Source organism: Episyrphus balteatus, chromosome 3 (genome assembly GCF_945859705.1).
Source record: "Episyrphus balteatus chromosome 3, idEpiBalt1.1, whole genome shotgun sequence".
NCBI classification, from domain to species: Eukaryota; Metazoa; Arthropoda; class Insecta; order Diptera; family Syrphidae; genus Episyrphus; species Episyrphus balteatus.
Genome location: NC_079136.1, coordinates 49,572,235 through 49,592,639, shown reverse-complemented (window position 1 = coordinate 49,592,639; position 20,405 = coordinate 49,572,235). Strand labels below are relative to the sequence as shown.

At 30.6% G+C, this 20,405-nt stretch overlaps 2 protein-coding genes across 3 annotated transcripts in view; one reads left to right on the top strand and one right to left on the bottom strand.

Moving 5' to 3' along the window:
• The window catches only part of LOC129916452 (complexin), a 251,962-nt gene that overhangs the window by 59,401 nt on the left and 172,156 nt on the right, over nt 1-20,405 (bottom strand). The gene's annotated exons all lie outside the window — the stretch shown is intronic.
• Nucleotides 16,700-19,039, top strand: LOC129916451 (neprilysin-2). The gene has a single exon (XM_055996427.1). It carries the CDS (start codon nt 17,122-17,124, stop codon nt 18,967-18,969), a length of 1,848 nt encoding a protein of 615 aa, XP_055852402.1. The 5' UTR covers nt 16,700-17,121; the 3' UTR covers nt 18,970-19,039.

Below are 20,405 nucleotides of genomic sequence, written 5' to 3'. Positions count from 1 at the left end.
TTAAGAAGTAATATTTTTTTAGCCATAAGGTCCACAAAAGTGATTTTGGGTTTCAATTATTGTTGAGTATTTTATGACCTTTAAAACCTTGATAACCGTTTTTGGCAAAAGTTAGTTAGACTAAAGTTAGTTGGGATGAATCATTTTTTACTTTTCTTTGCATACAATGTTGCGTTTGACACTCAAGTCAAAAAACATAGAATGGTTATGGTCATTAAACGATCTTCTTCTAGAAAATCTACAAGATCACTAGGGAATTAGATAAGAGGATTGCCAAAATTAAGGTTCTTCAGAATCAATGAAAATGATAGTTATCAGTTTTTAGATTTATAAATCTAGATTAAAGTGAACTTATTCAAAAGTTCAAAAATAAAGTTTTCAGAGGAAGAAAAACAACAACATCGCAGGAAAAATCAGAAGCATTTGTTTTCCACTTCGAAGGTAACATCAAATCAAATCTTCTTTGGGGAAGCTGAAGCAAATGTCCAAAAGATCCTCTTACTAACACGTGTAAGGCAATACTCACAGACTAAAATCCTGCAACTGACCCAGTTGATAGACCGAACATGTGAGCCAAAGAAGAATCCTATTAAAGAAATCAGCTGGACCGGAAGGCGTTCCAAACTTCATCAAACGAAACCCTTGATCAACAAGCAAATTTTCCGCCTTGTCATCGCCTTCAGCTTTACTGACAATAAGAAATTTGTGTGCAAAATTGTGGCTTGAGTACAATAAATTATGAGAATTTTTGGAAAAGCATGTATGAAAGTTAAATTTCTATATAAAATTTTTCGTTCTGGAACGAAAATGAAAGGGCTTAAGCAAGTATTTTGAATTGAAATAAATTCGAAAATTTTGAACAAAATTTTGAAAATTTTTGTAATCAAATTTTTAAAACCTAGAAAATAATATTAACCTTTTTCAAAGGAGCTAGGTATCTGAAGAAACTGGTATTTTCATCACCAAATTTCTTTCAAGGGTCAGTATTTTCTTAATCCTGTACCTATCAAAGTGCAGAAAATGTTTCCCTTTTTTCAAGATGGCTGTAACAAAAGTTGGATTGGAAGGATGTGAGTGGGATTAACACACCTACATTCTCTGTTATCAAACATTTAACTATTTATAACAATTAAGTGTGAAATAGTTTTTCACTAACGTCTTTAGGTGATAATATCTTTTGAATGTTTGGTTTTTCTAAAGAAAATTGAAAAGGTTTTTAAAGATGATATTAAAATTATTTAAATTTGAGTGAATTAATTTTTGATCGGAATCAATGTTCCTAAGTAATGAAAGGATTCAAAAGTTCTTTGGTGTATGTAGAAATGAATCTTTATGAAGTACAGTATTTAATTTTTTTTAACTAAGGCTTTTCAATAGCCGATAAAAAGAACTTTTCATTTTGTCAAAGATGAATAGTTTTTTCTAAAACCGGGTTTAAGAGGATAAAAATTGCAGTATATTAACGATATTGAATATTAAACATCTCTTTTTTAAGTGCTCTCTTTTCTCCTTGTCCTTTCAATGATTTGATGATTTTATTTTAATTTTTCAAAGCAAAAAACAGCCTGCTTGTGTGATTAAATGTTGCTTCGTTAAATTTTATTTAACTGTAGCAAAATGGTCAAGTCATTTCTGTTTAATTAAACATAACGACTGTGTCAAGCTTCCAGACAGTTAATTTAATTTAATGTTTCAAAAAAACTCACTCTCTGATCTATCCAAGTACCACTACAACTACGGCCTTGGCCCATGCAGCTTCTGTACTATTATTTTGCTTCCAAAAGAAAGAACAACAAAAAAAAAATGTTTTTTTTTTTTTATTTCACTTTTGAACTTAATTAAAGTAAACACTGATCAAGAAGAGAAATTCTTCACTTTGAAGTTATTCGACCATGAAATTGTTACCAACAACAAAACCAAAAAAAGAAATATACGAATTCTTTACGCTGCTTCTGCTACTGTCAAACACACGCAATAAAGGACATTTTCTTCTTCTTCTTGTTTTCAACCTACATACACTACCTGACAAGGACTTTAATTTTCTGTCTTTTGTTTTTTTCTTGTTCGTCAACGTTTATAAATGACAAAAAGACTTCAAACAAAATGAAGAAAAAATCCAAAAGTCAATTTTGTATTTTTCATTTTGTTGTCGTATGTTCCATCCTGGACAAGGACATTGTTCTACTATTTTTATTTTTGTCTAGTACTTTGCTTCAATTCTTTAGCCTTATCTATACGAGTGTATTCCTCCCCAATTGATTACACCCTTAGGGGGTATTCTTTTATATACTAGGTGACCAAAGTGGGTATACCTCTACGACATCATATATAAATTAATAGTCCCTCTCGCAGGATAAACTCTCAAGTTGGGTGACAAACACAAAGCTATTCAAGTCCTTTGTTGGTAATTTATCTGATTTTTTGGTAAAAATACTTCAAGTTGGTTAGTGTGTGTGCCTCCGATTAACTTGATACTTATGGTATTAAAGTAGGCACAAGGGTGTTACGTGTTATAGTTTTTCGTTCTTTTGTTTTTGTTAAATTGTGTTAACAAAAAAACTTAAGTACAAAGTTTTTTACAAAGTGTTCTTGAATTTGCTTGATTGATTTAGCATGACTTGTTGGATTAAACAGAAACAATGTAAGATAATGTTATAGTGCGTCTATTAATAACCCATCCATAAGTAGGTTTTTTTAAAGAATATTTGTGTACTGTAAGCTACGTGTAGATGAAAGTATAAATTAGGGCTGACAAGAAGGTACCTACTTTTTATTTTTAAAAATTTCTGAAAGGTACTTTAGGGAAAATAAAAAGACAAATCTTTAATCTTGGGAAAAAGAACATCATTTCTTTATTATAGTACAAAATTATTTTTTTATTCAATTTTGCCGTTTCTAGGAACCGTTTGCTACATTTCATTTCTTTATTATAGTACAAAATTATTTTTTTATTCAATTCTGCCGTTTCAAGGAACCGTTTGCTACAAAACTTACTAATCAATTAGTCTCTTAAGTGCAACAATTGAAGATAAACTAGACATACATTTAAAATGTTGTTCGTGTTGGTTCGATTCTTATACGATAACCTTAGAAGAATATGAAATTAATTGGTACTTTTAAGTATTCAGTACTTGGTACTTTAAACGAAATATACCTGAAATGTTGTGTTACATGACTTTTTTTCAAATTCTAGTGCTTATGCCACTGATATTGAACAGATGATGAACTGATACTGTTTGCTGCAAGAGAATAAATTGGTACCTTAGTATTTAGTACAAAGTACTTTTAACGAAGTAGGTATGTAATTAATATGTAGTGGTAGCTACATGGATTTTTTTTTTTCAAATATCAATTCTACTCCCACTGATACTTATTCGAAAAGTGCTGAGAAATAGTTTCGTACCTTAGTATTCAGTACTTGGTACTTTAAACGAAGTACTTGAAATATAGTTATACATTGTTTTTTTTTTCAAATTGCAGCTCTATTTCCACTGATACCGACACTGAATGCTGCTGTAAAATAGATAGGTACCTTTGATTCAGTACTAAGTACTATAAACGAAGTGCTTGAAATGTTGTGTTAGATGTTTTTTTTTTTTTTTTTTTTCAAATTACAGTTCTACTGCCGCTGATATTGGTACTCACATGGGTAAGTGTATTGAAACTGATGGCTGCTCGGTAAATTGGGACCTTAATATTCAGTACTTGGTACTTCAAATGAATTAGATACTAGAAATTTAGTGGTACATGTCTTTTTTTTCAAATTCTAGTGCTTATGCCACTGATACTTAACAGATGATGAACTGATACTGTTTGCTGCAAGAGAATAAATTGGTACCTTAGTATTCAGTACAAAGTACTTTTAACGAAGTAGGTATGTAATTAATATGTAGTGGTAGCTACATGGATTTTTTTTTTCAAATGCCAATTCTACTCCCACTGATACTTATTCGAAAAGTGCTGGGAAATAGTTTCGTACCTTAGTATTCAGTACTTGGTACTTTAAACGAAGTACTTGAAATGTAGTTATACATTGTTTTTTATTTTCAAATTGCAGCCCGACACTGAATGCAGCTGGGAAATAAATTAGTACCTTTGTATTCAGTACTTGGTACTTTAAAAGAAGTACTTGAAATATAGTGTTACATTTTTTTCTTCAAATTCCAGTTCTCCTGCCACTGATACTGATACTGATACTGAATGCTGCTACAAAATAAATAGGTACCTTAGTATTCAGTACTAAGTACTATAAACGAAGTGCTTGTGTTAGATGTTTTTTTTTTTTTGTTAATTATAGTTCTACTGCCGCTGATATTGGTACTCACACGGGTAAGAGTATTGAAACTGATGGCTGCTCGGTAAATTGGGACATTAATATTCAGTACTTGGTACTTCAAATGAATTAGATACTAGAAATTTAGTGGTACATGTCATTTTTTTTTTTCAAATTCTAGTTCTATTATGACTTATATTGGTACTGGTACGAGAATCGAATTTGGTACTCAAACGGTAATTCGTACTCATAATAACACTGATAACACTAATACTTGTAGGTACTCAAAATATCTTGTAATGACTCTACATAGAAGTTTGCCCATTGCAACGATCCTAGGTTTTTACCAATTTCGCTGTAATGAGTACATTATTGGTCGAAAACGAACTGGAATGATCTATTAAACAGTTCCCGTCTGAAGCCATTTATGTGCAAAATCACACACAAAAAACTTATTTTTGCTTCTACTTTTTCGATAAAATTCAAACTTTTATCTACCATTAAACTTTTCAAGTGACTTAAAATCTAACATTACAATAAAAGTACACTTCCCGTTCTAAAAAAATAATAATCATTATGACAGAATAAACGAATCAGATGAAAACCTTTAGTTCCTTTCCAAATTGGCAAACTAAAATTTCTGTATTTATTCAGCGGATATATGGACTCGATGCACACAATGCACACTCATCATAACCTTCTAATAATCGTTGAAAACCTGTGGCATAAAAGTTTTACTTCAACGTGGGTTGATATCCAATATTACTAAATGGTTCTAAAACTTTTGCACAGGATGAAAATGGTTGTTTTTGTTGCTTTAAACAGGATACAACTTTGTACTTCCTTCAGGCATCCGTTTTTAGGTTTTTTTTTGTTTTTAATTTTTACATCGCTAGTTAAAGTGTGTTACAAAATGAAACTAAAACTGTCGTTGTTATACACATTGGCATATATCCATTGATTACCCTAGCTACACATCATATTGTTGTTGTTTTCCCAGTTACCAGAGAGTACTCCAGGTAGTCATCATATAGCTGGCACAAACAACATACGGATGTGGGATTCAGTATTTCTAGGACATGTGTAGAACCTATGGAAACGGCGATTATAACCCAAATGCTTGAGTGAAAGCTAATTGGTTTGCAATTATTGCACTATGCGGAGAGTTTGTGTTTTGAGCAGCGGAAAATATAGAGGAAATATGGTTTTGTAGTATTTGATGTTTATAAAACTGTCACCTCATTTTAGGAACTGAATTGTGTGTGTCTTTTTGGGGTAAAATTATCTGCTTATTGTAATGGGAATAGTACTTATTTTCATCGAGAGTTTTTTTTTTTAAGTAGATTATGATTTTAAAACCCTTATAGGTGTAGGTTTTATGAAAATATTTTTGTGGAATGAAAATTAGTGGTTATTAGAAAAAGAAGCTTCTAATGGATGTAAAATATGCATAAGTACATTTTGCTTATAATCAAGCTTCTGTTTTTGATTATAGTAGTTATACTCAAATCTGGCTTTCCCCACATGAGTTCGGTTATTAACTAATTTTTGCTTTGTGTATACCTAATTGTAGGTATTCGTGTAACTTTTGAACCACTACACAGGTAATATTCTTATATAACGGGTTATAACGGGTATTTGATTTTTTTTTTTAAACGCAGCTTTTTTTTTTTTAAAGTCACTACAATATTTATACTTTGTGTGTCCTTAAAATCATGAACTAATTTTTTTAATTAAACATTGAAAGATTCGAAAACCGAGAGAAATTTAAAAATATGTCAAAGGATTTGGCTGATACAGGTAGTTAATGTTTCCTTATTTTTAATATAAAATAATGTTTTTTATGAAAATTTTAAGAACTTGACGTTAAAATCTTAAAACCTAGTTCAAAAATAAATTTTTTTTATTGGAGCTTGTTAAAAGGACTACTTTTATTACGAGTATGATAATTTTTTTTTAATATTTCAAAATTTGAAGACTTTTGGAAAGCTGTCTTTGACTCCATTTATGCCTATGAGTTTTAATAAAAAAGTCAGAGAGATTTTTTAGTAAAAAAACGTTATTTTTTCATTTTGATTACTCGAAAGTTATTTTAATTAATGTATCTACCCTTAAAAATGCAATCAATTTTTTTGCCATATTCGATTACACTGGTCAACAGGTTTTTGTTAAAAAAAAAACAAAACTAATTTTTTTTTTAATTATTTTTATGTGCAAAGATCGAATCCAAATTCAGAAAAATATATCACATCACGCTTTTGAGATAATTACCATGCCAAAACATCGTAAAAATAGTGTTTTTGTAAGTTCAAAATTCGATATCTCAAAAACTTTGCACGTTAGAGCCATTAGAATGGCTAGATTTATATAAAGAAGGTCAAAGGCCATTAAAAAAGTATAATTTGGTTTCTATGGAAAAATACTTCTCGTCAATATTACTGTCATTTACGGAAAAATCGATCTTAAAAATCTTTTTTTTTTTTTGTTTTCAATTTTTCTCAATATTTTCTAAAACAAAAGTATAGTTTTACTACATTATCCTTAATTAAAGATTAATCTAAATATTATTATTGCATTCAAATAAACTTGCAAAATTAATTAAAACTCTCAAAATTTAAATAAACTATGCTTCAATTGTGGGTATTTGATCTATTTTTATTTATTTAATAGTCTTTTTAAGCTAAAAGCTTTTTATTAAATACTATCTGCTACTTTTAAAGAAATAGTTTATGGTATCAAAAAAGTCTAAACACCCCATTGAGGTCCTAAAATTTCAAAACTTTCACATTAAAATTCCATATTCCACACTAAAGTGTCCTCAAGCGACACATTCTTAGTAACTCAAGTTTTTTTTTTATTATTTGCAAAACTTTTCTAGCGCATTAAAAAGTTAAGAAAACATTTTAACGAATCTTTTTTTGCCTTGCCACACAAAAATATCTATACCACACAAGAAGTGTGATTACAACCTCTGTGTGCTCTACTATTCCCTCTTCGATTCGGGGGGGGATTTCACGAAAACTTAGACAACGCAGTCTTTTTTCTTATGCAGTTTCTGAGGAAAAACAGAGAGAAAAAACAACAACTTTTCTGACATTGATCTGACAATATAACAAAAGAGAGGGGTTGTTTGTTACGTAACTTCCAACACAATCCACATGACTGACACTAACACACACAAACACCGATTTTTTCTACAGAACAAAAAAAAAAAAAAAAATTGCTCAAATTAGCATTTACCTATGTTGTTTGGGGCAACCTTGAGCTTTCTTCATGCATTCATTCAATTCACCAGGTATAGAGCATAGCTGTTTTATTGTTGTTGTTGTTTTTGTTGTTAAAGCACTTTCTTGTTCACAGAGCCTTATCCTTTTTAACAATGTTTTCTGGGTGAAAATAAATCTAGGCCTTGTTTTTTGTTTTTTTTTTTTTATTTTTTGCATAAATGCAGGGGATGAAATATATGTATAAAATCGATTTTTTTTCTCTCTCTCGCTTGTTCCCCAATAATAATATTGTTTGTATGTGCCACCCCATTAATATGCATCAGTACTCAAAAATTCAACCTCTCAAAAAGTAGTAGAGTAGAAAGTTGCTTTGAGTAAAATATGTATAAACCGCAGAAGAAAAGACGTAGTGTGTGAAAAACAAAAAACATGGTTCCGGCTGATGATTCACATACAAACTCGGCAAACTGGGCACAATAACGGTACCTACTCTACTAATCGTTATACACGAATATTAATGCATGCATGATGAATGGTGAACATTTGAAATGCGTTAGCGTTATAGTTGAGTGAAAGAGTCTTTGTATAAATCTAACACCAACATCGTGCTACTAAACTGTGCCAAACCAACTAACCACACTACTAAACACAACCCCTTTATGTGTTCTAATGAGGCCGCCATATCTAACCTAGTTTCAAAAGTCTCTCATATTTTGCATTCACACGCATCATGTGAATATGGCATGAGTTATGAATGCAGCAAACTGGGTAATGGCATTAGGTTGATTTTAAAGGAGAAAGTGTTGAAAAATCAGTGCTGTCGTTTTAGTATGTTATATTTTCAATTTAGTATTAAAAGTTTAACAAGCTATAATTTACATGTTCACATGTCAGCATGCCGTCAGCTGAAAAGTATGCAATTAATCTTTTAACGGACGATGGAGAACTCCTGTATTGTTAAGTAGCCTAAGTCCTAGGAACTTGGTACCGAAAATTTAAAGAGTATGAGTATTTTTCTCAAACTTTCTCAAACCCCACTTTGACAGCCCCGACCTCCTAACAACATAATAATTCTAGTTATCCAACTAAATTATTATTTCGACCCCAAAACAAGTTCACGTTTATTCAACCTAAAATATGCAAAATACCGTAATTGCCAGTGAGTGATGTACAATTCTTAAAGCTTTGATGTGTTCTTTTGATGTTTAAACCAACACAAATATAAATACTTTTTTTTTTTTCTACAAAAGTAAAAAATGACAAGTTCTTAGAAAAATACAAATCTTTTGAACTTGAAATAAATTTTTTTTTTAACTTCTTCAAAGATGAATACAGAAATATTCTGTTTGTATTCACGAATAATTTAAAAAATACAAACATGAGACCAATTTTATATTTTCTTGGCTCGAAATAGGAACTTTTTGAGAAAGGTTATACACGACATTATGTTAAATAAAAAAAAAAAAAAACTCACTCATGAACCTAAAAATTCCATTGGTAACAATAGACCCAAAAAAATAAAAATAGGTACATGACAACATCATGTAAATCAAATGACAAGAACATTAAATTTCTTGGCAATGTTTTTCTTTTCTCTATGATTGTGTTTTTTTTTTTTTTGGAATAAAAGCAAATTGGATTTAATGATCCGAGATAACGAACTAAAATTTCTTTTATTTTTCCTTGTTTGTTGTTACTTTATGTAAGATGAAAATTGATGTGGTTTTATTTCTTGATATGATTTATTTATAAGGCTAAACATTTATCAAGATTTAAATCAACTCACTTGGAAGAGTTTTTTTTTATGTCAACAGTATATCATTAGATGTAGACTTTACAGCTCAGTTAAGCTTGGTTGTTAAAGTGTACGAAATATCAAGCTATTTAAATTATCTGGTGATCTAAAATCATTAAAACTTTATGTAAAAAACGATGTTTGCTTCTTTGGACAAAAGAGTCCTGAACCGGACAAAATTATACACAGCATTTTTATTGGTGGAAATTGTTGACTCACATACCTACTTATTTAAACTGAATTTATATTAAATTTTAAGTTGATAGCTATTAGTAGGTATTTGGGGAACTATTTATTACCCTTAAAGACCTTTCAATACCTCAAAAACATCTCTTTAAATGGTTTTGGCCCAAACGAAGTATGAACATTTAATTTCTTGGAGTCATTATTTAATAAATAGTTTTTTTTTCTATAGAAAAAATTTTTGAAAATAACATATTAATGCCATTGAAAAGCAAATATAATTTGACAAATATAAAAAAGTTTCAATGAAATTCATTCATTCGTTTTTGAAAAATTGGTTCTCCAAAAAAAAAGTGATGTTTTTTAAATCCAAATATTATTTTTTTTTTTAATTTAATCATTTAAGAAAATGGTTCTATGACAAGTACCTACTGTTAATAACGATTTAAGAAAAAAATATTTTTATTTAAAAGTATGATTTTATTTGTCATATTTTATGTATCTTTTTTTATCAATTTTTGAGAAAATCAGCCTTTTCCATTTTAGTCATAATTTTTATCCAAAAAATAAAATTTCAATTTCACCTTTAAGGAATCACCAAAACCTCTTAACTACGAAGTTTGAAGTAATAATAAAAATAAGAAACAGACAGACAGACAGAATTGGGAGACCTACTTTATGTACAAACATAGTTAAGTCACATTTCCGAATAGATTTGAAAGATGAAGTTATTTATATAATTTTAACCTCGAACAAGTTATTTGTTCAAAACTCCATAGCTAACAGTTCGACAATCGTTCCTTTACTTGCAAAACTAAATGGTCACTGTGGTGTATGAGTAACATTTTTTTCACAATTTTTTCTTGGTTCAGTAATATTTTTCTGACTGCAAGTGTCAGTCAAAATTTTGCATATGAAATGCTGGTAATGTTATCCATAAATTCATGTTCGATTTTGCAAGTATCCATTTAACAAAGAAATATCAAGACCTTTTCACTTCTAAGTACACCATTGTTGAACTTGTTAAACATGTTCATGTACATTCTTATCAGAACTTCATATTCACTCATTAATATATTGATTACATTCAAACTTAGGTATAATCTTGTTCTTATGATTTTGTTTTAAATTAAAATTAAACATGTGTTTAGATACACAACTCACACCAAAAAAACCTATTCTTTTTCTTCTCGTTTTGAATTTTGTATTTAAATTTATTTTAATAAACTTTTTATGATTATAGGTACCCTATTTGCGAAATAAGTCGAACAAAATTGTATATCCATTAAACAAAGTTAAAGGCTTTGGTAAGCAAATCTCCATAAGCTTTAAGTCTTAGGAAAATGTTTCGAAAATGTTTGATTAATTCACAACAAACTCACACTCTTGTGGTTAACCCCTTTTTTTGATATAAGCTTACTCAATTCAATTTAAAATCCTCTTTCCAAACATGCACATACACAATGTATACATTTTTTAATTCGCTGTTAAACAAAAAAGACTGTATTATAAGCTTAAAACGGGGCTAATTGGGGTTATATAGAAGGCTAAAAATATACCCCAACCCTATAAAGACATTGTTTCATTTTCATCGCCTTAAGAACACTTTCAATGTGATTAATTATATATTATTTTCTTTTTTTTTTGTTAGAAAAAAATTTTTTCTTTTAACGTTGAGTAAAAAGTTATTCTGTGAGAAAAAAAAAAACTTTACTTCTTTTTTGATACTTTCCAACGGCATTATTCTTTCAGCGCTTGTTTTATTCTTTTTTTTTTTTATTTCTATATTTTCAAAGTAAAATATCAAATAAATTGCAAACTTTTTCATTATTTTTTTTTTTTTTCTTCTTTGAAAGGAAGTTTTTAGAAGGGAATAGAAAGAGAGAGAGGACGAAACTCTATCGAAAAAGAACGCTCAAAAATATAAAAAAAAAAAACACAGAAGAAAAACCTAATTCAAGTTGAACACTTTTTATTATGCATATTATTTTTTTTTTTTTATTTTTTAGTTTTTATTTTCGAGTAGGTACAAAGTTTTGTGTGATTTTTTTTTTTTTTTTTCGAAAAACCACTAGAGTACCAAACTAAATTCAATGCATCGTGTATACCTACATCTAAGGAAACGAACGAAGGGAGAAGGTGCAGAATAGTCTGCGGAAAATTGTGGTTATGCCATTCAAAAAGCTATGACGGATGAATGGATGGATGAAGTATTTATGCCTTCTCAGCCCCAAACAACATTTTCATCCATGTGGTTTGGTTGGTTGTTTATGGTTGGTATCTATATTGTATAGGCTTGAAGAATATCCTTAAGCCTTGTTTTTTTTTTTTATTTTTATTTTTATTTTTTTTTTGTAGATAGCTAAGGTACGGGTACCTGTATAAATTTATCAAGGATTCTATTTTTAGAGTATAGAAGAAAAGATGAAGTAGAAGAACGTACATAAGTATATGGTTGTATAGACTAGAATAGTTTACGTTTTGTAAAATGTTTTTTTTTTCTTTCCTTTCAATTCACTATATAAAGTGAAACGTGAGCAAAATACCTACTTTTATATTTATAGAAAAAAACTAAAGGGTAAGTTTTGTATTCATAAAAATATAATTCAATTGCCTAATAAAATTGCACCAAAACTAAATTTTTTTTAGTTAACACACATTTTAGTTTAAAAAATTCTCATTTTCCCGAAACCTTATTTCTTCTGTCCCACCCGTGACAGTAGAAAAGATACTGAAAATTTACAAAAAATAATGTAGTTTGTCAAATCTTTCGTTGCCGACATCCTTTGAGTGTATAAATGGAAAGTGCACAAGTCTCCCACCCGTGACGATGGAATGCTTTATAACAAAAAAGAAAGTCAAAAATTTGATATTTTGAGGACCATTTATGATTTTCTTCACACTTTTTCAGTTTCAAGATCTGAGTTCTAATAATGCATTAATTTATTGAACACGTATCACACCCGTAACGTTGAAATGCCTTATTACAAAAAGTGAACCCAAAAATTAATATTTTGAAGACTTTCTTATGATTTTCTATATAGTTTTTTCTTTAAAGATCTAAGTTCCATTAATCCATTGTACAAGTGTCCCACCCGTGACAATGGAATATATTATTTAAACAAAATTGATATTTTGAAGATTTTCTTATGATTTTCTTTCTATTTCTCTAGACATTTAAAGTCTAAGTACCATAAATTATTAAATAGTTCACTATATATAAGAATCCCACCCGTGACGATGGAATGCATTTTTATAAAAACAGAAATAAAAAAATTGATATTTCGAAGACTTTCTTACCGTCTTTCTCCTTTTTACTTTAAAAGTCTAACTCAATTAAATTCCACCCGTGACGATGAAATACTTTATTACAAAAACGAAGCTAAAAATTGATATTTTCAATACTTTCTTATGATTTTATTTCTTTTTTTTTACTTTAAATGTCTAAGTTCCATAAATTCAATAATTTATTGTACAAGTGTCCCACCCGTGACGATGGAAAAAACGGAAAAATAGATATTTTGAAGACTTACTTATGATTTTCTTTCTAATTTACACTTTAAAAGTACAAGCTCCTAGTTTTCAGAAATAAAAGTAATCACATACGACCAATCCTTGTTCGTGATCCTTTGTAAATAATTCCCCCCAACAAAATGAAAGAAAAAAAGTTTAAACATTCAAAAGGATCCTTAACTTTAATTTTTGTTTTTTTTTTTTTCCAAACTCAAACCAACCTAAAATACTGAAGTCCACTTCCTACCAAAGAGGGGGAGAAAATAGGGGAATGTGATGGAAGAAAAAAAAAACTTAAAGTAAGATGGTTGTTGTTCTGATTTCATGAATTCTTAAGGATTTTTATTTTTAACCTAGCACAGCGACAGAGAGTTATAATATTTCCGGATTTTAAGCGTTTTCTTGTCTCGAATAAGAACCAAAAAGAAGAAGAAATATAAGAGTAAATAGGTAGATAGGGGGGGTGAATATAATAACAACGTATAGGTACATCTTGTATCTTTATACCAAATGGAATAAAGTTTTTCTGTGTTCGTTCTACTTTTTGTTGTTTATTCGTTCGTACTACTGGCAAAATGGTAACAAAACTGTCTGTCTGTCTGCTTGATTCTGATACGGTAGGTAGAGAAAGTACAACGTACAACTTGTCTGTTCCGTTGAGTGGTGTCTTAAGTGAAGAAACTTTTAATGAACTTATTTGCAAAAGATTTCATCTTAGAAAAAGGACGATTGTTTTTTTTTTCTTACTCTTGTTTTGTTTTTTGTTTTAATTTGTTTATTTAAGTTTTTGAAAGAGATGATTTTTGGAAGGAAATTTGAAAAATTAACACTTATAATTTTGTTAGAATCAAATGTACCTTTCATCAAAGTTTTAATAAAAAATAATATTGCAAGAAATATAGACCTTTTAAAGTTCCTGAGTAACACTATTAAGTGCTGCGAAATCATCCTTTCGCCTTTTTTACCAAAACTTTTAACCTTACATTGAGATATAAGAGTATTTATATGAATGTTCACAATAAAGACTAATTACACCCTCCAGTAATATAGGATTGATTAAAAAAATGTTAATCAAAAGTTGAAAATTAACGTCATGTTGTGCTCTGAGCCTACAAGAATTCATACCATTGTATTAAAAAGTCAAGGCCTGAAACTTGTCACATTGGGCTTTCATTGCTTTCCTACGTTGAGTCCAATTTGAAAAGTTGATTTTTAATTGTCTTTTGGCCATGACATATTGTATCATACGTATGTAAATTGAAAATACATGTTGTTTAAATGAGAAAATGTTTTTAATTACTTCTTAGCGTAATCAATTTTGAAAATTGTAAAAAAAAATTTGATTTGAGTAAATATTCGTAGTTTTCTAATAGAAAATTGTTTAATTACTCTAATCTCTTTCGAAATACATTTAATCAGACAAGACTACAGAAGGGCATAATGTTGGGGTAGGTATGTACAACTTTTTTTTTCAAATTTTGATTAGGAAACATTTTTTTTTTGCCTTGAACTACAATTTTTCAAATTATTTAAGTAGACTTTTTTTTTGACTGATAGCGCAACGAAAGATTAATAATAAAAAATAAAATTAATAAAATTATCAATTCTTATCTTCTAACAGACGTCTAAGCATATGGGTCATTTTTTATTTTTGAATTTCAAATAATATGTTGTCTGGTCTTATCTGCCCGGAATATGTAAATAATCTCAAGAAATTTTAATAGAATTTTAGCTGATAATTATACTTCGTTTAAATTGAAGACAAATAATATTTGAATTTATTTTAAAGGAAAGCTAACTTAGAAGATTCTTCAGCTGTTCTTACTCATTTAAATTGAAAAACTAATATCGTCCAGTGGGTTGACGAAAAAAGGTTTTCAAGTAAAGAAAAAATTGCTCGAAAAATTGAAAATTACGGAAAAAAAACTGATAATTCTTTATTTTCATAAAAAAAGATATTGATAGTACCTACTGAGTACTGATTCGGAACAACTTGCTCAACTTTTTTTTTTCACTTTTTTACCAACTTGTGATAGCCGGACTTGGGCAAAACGTTGAAGTCAATATTTTGTATGGATAGATTTTTATCAAAATGCCAACGAAATTATTGAGAGTAAAAGAAAAACAAAGTCAACCGTGGTTTTTCTTCCAAGTGAATAGTAATAAAAATTATTGACTCACTTCTCAGTTATTTCATCACCGCAATTTTGTCGTACTTAAAATTCATCGCTGGCAACAGCCAAAAACCTTATTACCGACTTCCAAAAAAGAGGAGGTATTCAATTCGTCTGTATTTTTTTTTGTTTATGTTTGTTGCCTCATAACTTTGGACTAAGTGAACCAAAATTGATAATTCTTTCTGTATTGGAAAGCTGGTGCCTGCAGTGTGGTTCCCATTTCCATTTCGTTCAGTTATTGCCATAGAAACTATTAGAAAAACTATGGGAAATAGCTCGTCCACACTATTCGAAATATGCCTGACAAGAAAATACACTGTAATGTGACTTTTTTTTAATTATTTTGGAACAAATATTCGACGAAACGAGGACGAGATGGCTCTTTTTACGGAAGGCAAATTGCGATCGTGGTCAAAATTGACACCAGAAGTCACTACTGTGACGCAGTAATTTCAAAAACCGGAGTAATTATTTTCAACTTCACAAAATGACATCAATAAAAATAATAATCAAAATAATAATCTAAGGAGCCGCTGATACCTATACTTAAATTTTGGTTACCAAATGAGTTCAAAACCTATTATTTCGAAAACTTAGTGCTTCTTCTGAAAATCCTGATGTTAATAGCCTAAGGTACCAAGTTTAAGAGAAATAACTAGAAAAGGCGACTTTTTCAAAAGAAAAATATCTTTGGTAGTACACTGAGGGCAAAAAAAAAACTTAAAATCAACGAAAACTACGTTGATTCAACTATTTTTCGGAATGATTTTGCGTTGAAGACGAAAATTTTAAAATCAAAGGTTTCTATTTTCCATCTTTCGATACCTGTTAAAATCTTTTCAATATCTTTTGTATTGCCCGAGATATCTTCAAATGAAGTAATTGGGTTTGGCTTCATATTTATCATAAAAGAGATAATGACGTTATAAAATTTATAAAAATACCAAACAACTGAGGATATCTCGGGCAGTAAAAAAGATATCGTAAAGATTTAAACAGATTTAAAAATATGGAAAATAGTTCTTATAAAAACCGTTACTAAATTATGCTCAAACAATTTTTCTTATATAAAAGAATAAGGTTCGAAGTACCTACTGCTGATTCATTTTTTTTTTTTTTACTTTGTATTCGAGTTCATCACACCGAAAACCTTAAGAAAAGTATATTTTTGTTTCGGCAACAAAAAAAAAGTTAAATTTTGTTAACCAGTGTTATCAATCAATCAAAAAAGTTTATACACAAATTGAGTGTGAACTATATAAAACAAAATGAGATGTAAATTTTCATACAAATTACCAGCATTAATTGATGTTTCTAATATGTTTGCTTGAAAATTATTAAATTTCTTTAATCGTCTATCACAAAGTTCAGCTATACATTTTCTATTTCCATTCAATTTGACCCATGTGTCAAGCTCCTTATCAAAACCTAAAATAGGAACAAACAATCTCTACCACTCTCATACAACAAATGAAGAAAACTCAGCATTTTTAAATGTTTATTTTGCTTTTTTTTTTTTTGTATTGTTCTATCTCTATACCCGCAGGGAAGCGCAGTTTTGTGTCGCCTATTAATCTACATTTGACTTTCGGTATTATATTGTGTCGTGTGTGCACAACAAACGGTATCCTCTCTCTTTTTCAAATTTGAAAACTTTTCTAGCCACATGTGGTTTTGAAAAAATAAAAACTTTGTTCCAAATCAAATGACATTACCATTTAACCATAACCACCCCCAATTTCCGCCTCCCATCGTATCAAGGAAGAACCTGAATTTATGTTGAATAATTAAAAAGTTTCAAAAAAACCCATCCAAAGGTGCTCATCGCTGCCGAGAGCTCTCACGTTTGTTGTCTTTGATTTTTTATATATTCTCCGTCCGTAACCGGTGTAGAGTTTTTTTTTTGAATTAAAAATCATAAAAACCAAACAAACTTTTCCGATAGTTGGTAACATGTGTTCGGGGACTTTTAGCGGTCGACTTTTCTCATTTGGAATTCTCTGTGTTTTGGCATTTTGCGGTACTCGCTGCAACTTTGTCGTTGTCGCTGATGTCGTCGCTTGGAATTCAACAATAGAACAAGCCACCCAACATTTTATCCGCCAATTGCTAGCTAGTGTGGACAATAGCCGATCCCCATGTGACGACTTCCATGGCTTCATTTGCAACAAACAACAAAATTCAACCCAATTCGTTCAACGTCCTAGCGAAGAAGAGATATTCCAAAAGTTCATACAAAACAATGACAATGACGACCAACTCATGGACTCGGAATTGATGTTGAAAAATTTCTACGAATCGTGTCAAAATGCCCGCACCGTTGAACATTTAAAAAAGACCCAGTTGTATCGGATAACTGGGGGCTGGCCGGCGATAGAGGGCGGTGGTGCCTCAAGAAATCGCGAATCACCCTCATGGATGAGTGTTGTGGCAGCATTTCATGACATTGGTGTCGACTATTTCTTTAGTCATCGTGTTGAGATAAAAAGCAATCGGCGAACTGTGGAACTTAAGGCGAATTCAGATTTCAAACACTCCCTCAGGGAGAACACACATTTGGCGGAACAACTTCTTCAGAATTTCGGTATGAACCAAGCCGAGGCACGATTGAAGGCATTGGATTTCGCGGGGCTTGAAGGTTATCGTCGGGAAGTTATGGCTGAGGCGGGAAATGGTGTTTCAACTTCCATGACTTACGGCGAATTCAAGGCGAAATTCGATAACATGGACTGGGACATTTATTTCCGTCGGGTTTTGGGGAAACCACTGAAGGACACCGATGGCATTCGCCTCGAAGACGAACAAAAACTCGAACTTGTATTCAGTATGTTGTCGAAAACACCCAATACCCGCCTTCTTAACTACGTTTGGATAGATTACCTTTTGGACAAGAGTACAGCAAGTTGTTTGGATTTGGTAAAAGAATACTTCCAACCCCTTTATCGTTACATTGTTCAACGGACGACAATCGATAGACGTCGTATGGCAAACATGTTTTCAGAAATCGGTAGTGTCTATCAGTCCCTCTTGCCCGATTCCATTTGGATTGACGAGATATCACATCAAAAGTCAAAATTGTATTTGGGTAAAATGATTCATACGACTTTAAATGGCGATGAAAAGTTGGATGCGGATTATGCCCGATTGACTCTGACGAAGAAGAATTTCTATCGTAATCTAGAAAAGTGTCAGAAATTTACTGATTCAACAATGGATTCGAAGGTGGCGCCATCTACCTCGTCTTCGTCTGCAGTATCTGTTAGTGATTTGTATGAATTTTTCATGGGACCAATGTATAATGAACTATTGCCACAGCCATTGTATTTTGGATCGATTGGGGAGGCATTTGCTGAGAAGATGATCGATGGTGGTGGAAGTTTGACACCCGGCAGTTGGCGAAGTAGCGATTCGGATGAAAAGTTTGTCGAATTCGAGGGTTGTTTGAGGGAGCAAAATGGTAATTTTGCATTAACCCCAGCTATAGGGAATAATCTGGTGCGAAGGATATTGGCAGAGAGACAAACTTATGAAGCTCTAAGGAATTGGATAGCTGGCAATGTGGATGCGGTAAATCGGATTCGTGGTCTTTTAGAAACACTCGACGTCGACAGCAGTCGTGGGGGATGGCAAAATGATTTGAATTTGGAAAAGTTGTTCTTTTTTATTTCCGTTTATACACATTGTCCTGAGGATAAGGACTTTGTTAATACATATTTAAAGAACTCGAGGGATTTTGCTGAGACATTTGGATGTCCGAGTGGTAGTCGACTGAAGCCACTTAAGGTTTGTAGTGTATTGTAGTAAGTTTAGAGAGGTGCAAAAGGAAGTTGTTTTAAAAATAAATAAATAAATAAGAAAACAAATAAGAAGATGAATACATTTTTTTTTTTTGAAATTTATGTTGTTTTGGTTTCCATTAAAATATTCGCTGGGGAGACATTATATTTGGTAAGTAGCTGGATATAAAAAGATGGTTTCAATAAGAAGATAGAATGGGATTTATTGAAAAGAACAAAAAAGAAAAGGAAGTTCGAGACAAGATTGCAAATTGGATTTAAGAGGAAGCGGATTTTGGTTTTGATATATCTTTTTTTTTTTGTAGAATAGTAAAGGAACTTTTGAATTAAAATAATTTTTACCAAGGGCGGTAAGCCCAATTACCATTTCACCACTGACAATGACATATTTGACAGTTACAATGTAATGCTTGAATTGAGGGTGCAGTTATTTGGATTCTAGGAACTGATATTATCAGTTTTCAAAAATTGAAATCAATATTATGAAAAAAAAAACCAATACGTTGTTTTGAACAATATTATCATTTTCAAAGTATTTTTTTTTTATAAATTCGACCCGAAATAGCTTGGAAATACACGTACACAGATAAATGAGGCTATGAGAACAATAGTGGCGTAAGCCACAAAAAGGAAGTTTTGAGCTACGAGTGATTTAAGATACAGGGTTTTTCAAAACAACACTTTTTTGAGTGCCATCTAGTTCTGAGTGTATCTAGCTACATAAATCTATTTTTGTAATAAAGTAGATATATTAAGAGACCAAGTTTTTATGAAAAACTCATTTTTGAAAAAAAAACCGGTTACGCCACTATTGCTCTCATAGCCTCAAATATTCGTGCAAGAACAAGTAAGTTCAGTTTCTTATAAAGTCACCATAAAAACGTATTTTTGGTTTTTTTTTGTATTAGGTATTCCTTGTTCCAACTTTTCGACAAAATGGCAAAATTTCTTCGATTTGTTTGTGCCAAAGACATAAATTATAAGCAAACGAGATATTTAATTTTGACCATCTGAATCATATTATGTGTTTTTGATCAATGAAACGAAATTTAAAGTTGGCTTCTTACTCAAAATTTTATAGGTTAGAAGAATTTTCAAAATGGTGGTATAATTTCGTAAAAAAAAAACCGTTTTGGTTTCAAAATTTTCATTTCATTTCGAAATTTTCAGTAACAAAAGTCGAAAATTGTCATATTTAGCCTTTAATATCTTCACAAAGTTGTAAAGAGGTTAAGGCTTGGCTAGTTAAAAAAAAATGATGTAACAAACAAAAGATTAAGAGTTTTTGAAAAGTCTAGCATACGACTTTTATTAGTTTTGTATGCAAAACTAATAAGTAGGTACCTACTAGGATGGGTCAAAAAAATCGAAATTCGTTTTTTTTTTTCGATTTTATACTCCGAAAAATCGATTGCTAGACACCTCTAGAATATAAACACC